Here is a 2,832-nt window from a genome sequence, read left to right as displayed (position 1 = left end):
GCCCCTCAAGACCCTGTGGGGGGAGACAGCACAACAGGACCGCCGAGAGTTGCTTCTGTCACCTGCTCTTTATTGGCTGCCGGGGCTGCCTGCTCGTGGGTGACCGGGGTCCCCCGGAGCGGCACTAGGTAGAGGAAGGAGGGGGGAGAAGATGCGAGGGAGGGCTGCTGGGGTGCGTGGCCCCCGGGGGCGGGCTCGGGGTCGAGCTGGGCAGCGTGGAAGAGGACAAGGTCTCATCTGGAGAAGTGTGCGGCGTGGCCACTCCGCCAGCCGGCTGCAGGGGGCCTGGGACAGACCCCACACACACACACAGGGCAGAGGCCCCGCGCCCCACGCCCGAACCCCCCTTCCCTCCGAGAAGATGAAAAGGAAGTGAAGACTGGGAGAGGAGAGGAAGCAGGCGGCACTCGTGGCCCGGCCCGGGTCAGGGCCGCAGCGGCAGCCGAGCCCACAGCGACTTAGGACGAGGGCGCCGAGCTGGGCTTCTCCTCCCGAGACACGGGGATGGCCCGCTCGCTGTGGCCAGCGTCCAGACCCGACTGGACTTTGGGACCAGAGAAGGTCAGCATGCCGTCCACGGACAGGGAGCAGGACAGGGCCGACTGGTCCACGTTGGAAGGGAGGCGGTAGCGGCGGTGGAACTCCCGGGAGATGTAGCCGTGGTCGTCCTGGACGGGGAGGACGCGGTCAGAGCGGGGCCGGGCCTGGAGCCTGCCCTCCCCACACGGCGGCTGGGCCAGGCCGCCAGGCTGCAGGCGTCCTCGCCCGGGCTGGGCCAGGCAGCCCGAGAGCCGCTGCCAGAACCTTCCAGAGTCCCAGCTATGTCCTGACTCTCCCTGGCTCTGGGACTTCAGCCGAGAACTGGGACAGAGGCAGGGCCCCTGGCCGGTCCCGCCTGTGACCCCGCACCCGTGACCCCGCGCCCTGGACAGTCCTGCTGAAGCTGCTCCTGCCCGCATCAGCCTCCCCCTCCCTGTGACCCAGTCCAATGGGCGGTTACCCATAGCGCCCCTGGTGAGAAGCTCACTTCCCCTGAGTACCAGACTCCCCCAGATTTGGCTTCCTCACCCCCCCCCCGTCCCGAGTTCCTGCTCCTCCCAGAGCTTCATCTGAAAGCAGGGAACGGGGAGGAAAATCACGCCCCAGGCGGAGAGGGCAGCGAGAAAGAACCTGACCCCCAGCCCACGCCCCGCCAGAAGAGAGGAAGACGGCAGCCCGGAGCCTTGCACACGGGCCCGTCCCTGCTCCACGGGGGCCTGTGCAGCCCCAGGAGCCTTGCACACGGGCCCGTCCCTGCTCCACGGGGGCCTGCGCAGCCCCAGCAGCCCGAGGCCCAGGAAAGGCTGCGCGGAGCCAGCGTCCGCGCCCAGCCTCCCCTCACACCCCAGGGCCACCTCCACACCACAGAGCTGGGTGGCACCGCGCCTGGAAGAGCGCTGCCCTGCTGGGTACGAGCTGCAAGAGCCGCCGGCCGGACTCAGAGGCCGCGGGGGGCCGGGGGCTCCTGAGCCTGCCCTCTGACCGGAGGCTGCTTGTGGGAGCACACACTGGCTCAGCAGCGGTCAATTCCTGGGGGTCCTTCTCCCATCCAAGTACTAACCAGGCCCCACCTACTTAGCGTCTGAGACCAGACGACGTCGGGCGTCAGGGCACGGCTGCGCTCACCCTGCCGCCACCGTGTGCAAAGAGCCGTGGCAGGCGGCGCGATCTGGAGTCCCGAGACGCGGTCCCGACCCAGGCTCAGAGTCACAGAGACGGCCGCACCCCAGGGGAGAGGTGAGGAGGGGCCCAGCAGGGGCCAGAACTGCCCCCGGTCCCCGGCCCCTGGCCCCCGGCCCCTGGCCCACGGCCCCGGCCCCCGCCAGGCCCAGCTCACCTGTCTCTCGTTGTGCTTGCCGTGGATCTCCACGAAGTCCTCCAGCACCTTCACAGTGAGGTCCTCAGGGGAGAAGTGCTTCACATCCAGGAAGATGACGAACTTGTCCCGGTCAGACCGGACCTGAAATCCAGACCCTCGCATGGAGCTCCCCACAGGGCCGCCAGCTCGGGAGGGTGGCCGGTGCGTCCCCGCTGCGGGTGAGGCCCGCGGGGGGCTGTGCCCGCAGCTCCCCAGCAGTCAGTCCCTCCTCCGCTCCTCTGTGGGAACAGAGCGTGCCGGGACCAACCCCGTCCGCACGCCTGAGCCCCCAGGCCCGGCCTCCACCGGCCAGCGGACCCCGAGATGGGCAGTGGTGTGTCGCTGTCCGGTGATGCTGGGCGGCTGGTTACTATGGGCAGCTGGCCTGCTGGCTGTAGACCGGAGGGCCAGTAAAGGAGTTGCTTGTCTGCTTTATAGGTTATGGTGCTGAGTTCAAGCTGACTGGCTGATTGATAATAGTTTATAGGTTATGGTGCTGAGTTCAAGCTGACTGGCTGATTGATAATAGTTTTAGTGGCTCATTATGGGCTGGCCAGGAGTTTGGACATGGTCAGTTTGCGGGACATAAGTCAGTTGGCTTTGTACGGGTCGCATAGCTCTTTGGGGGTTAGATAGCCGTTGTGTTACTGTTTGGCTGGCTGCTGATGCTTGGGGGGGGCCGGTTATGGGCCGGCTGGCTGACTTCTGGAACTGACTGGAGGAAGTTCACTGCCTCTGCTTCGCCAGGCCTCCCCAGCCACTCCAGGAGTCCCCCACACAGAGTGGGCATGGTACTGCAGCAGCCCACACGAGCACAGCTGCAAAGCTGCCTCCCCTCCCCATCTCCTCCCCTCCCCTCGCGTCCCCTCTCCTCTCCTCTTCTATCTCCTCCCCTCCCCTCCCCTCCCCTGCTCTCTAGCTTCTATGGTTTCCAC

The 2,832-nt window shown here is 67.0% G+C and overlaps 1 protein-coding gene across 1 annotated transcript in view; it reads right to left on the bottom strand.

The window, feature by feature from the left end:
* Positions 1 to 421: 421 nt before the first annotated feature.
* Cryaa (crystallin, alpha A) overlaps positions 422 to 2,832 on the bottom strand; it is an 8,017-nt gene continuing 5,606 nt past the window's right edge. The window contains exons 3-4 of the mRNA XM_013027351.1: positions 1,877 to 2,070; positions 422 to 668 (exon numbers count right to left, since the gene is read on the bottom strand). Coding sequence (XP_012882805.1) covers positions 459 to 668; positions 1,877 to 2,070 — 404 coding nt within the window. The 3' untranslated portion in view covers positions 422 to 458. The remainder of the gene's footprint in view (positions 669 to 1,876; positions 2,071 to 2,832) is intronic.

The sequence above is a fragment of the Dipodomys ordii genome, unplaced genomic scaffold, assembly GCF_000151885.1.
Source record: "Dipodomys ordii isolate 6190 unplaced genomic scaffold, Dord_2.0 Scaffold103, whole genome shotgun sequence".
NCBI classification, from domain to species: Eukaryota; Metazoa; Chordata; class Mammalia; order Rodentia; family Heteromyidae; genus Dipodomys; species Dipodomys ordii.
The sequence above is the reverse complement of the archived record's forward strand: the minus strand, read 5'-3'. Positions and strand labels throughout refer to the sequence as shown.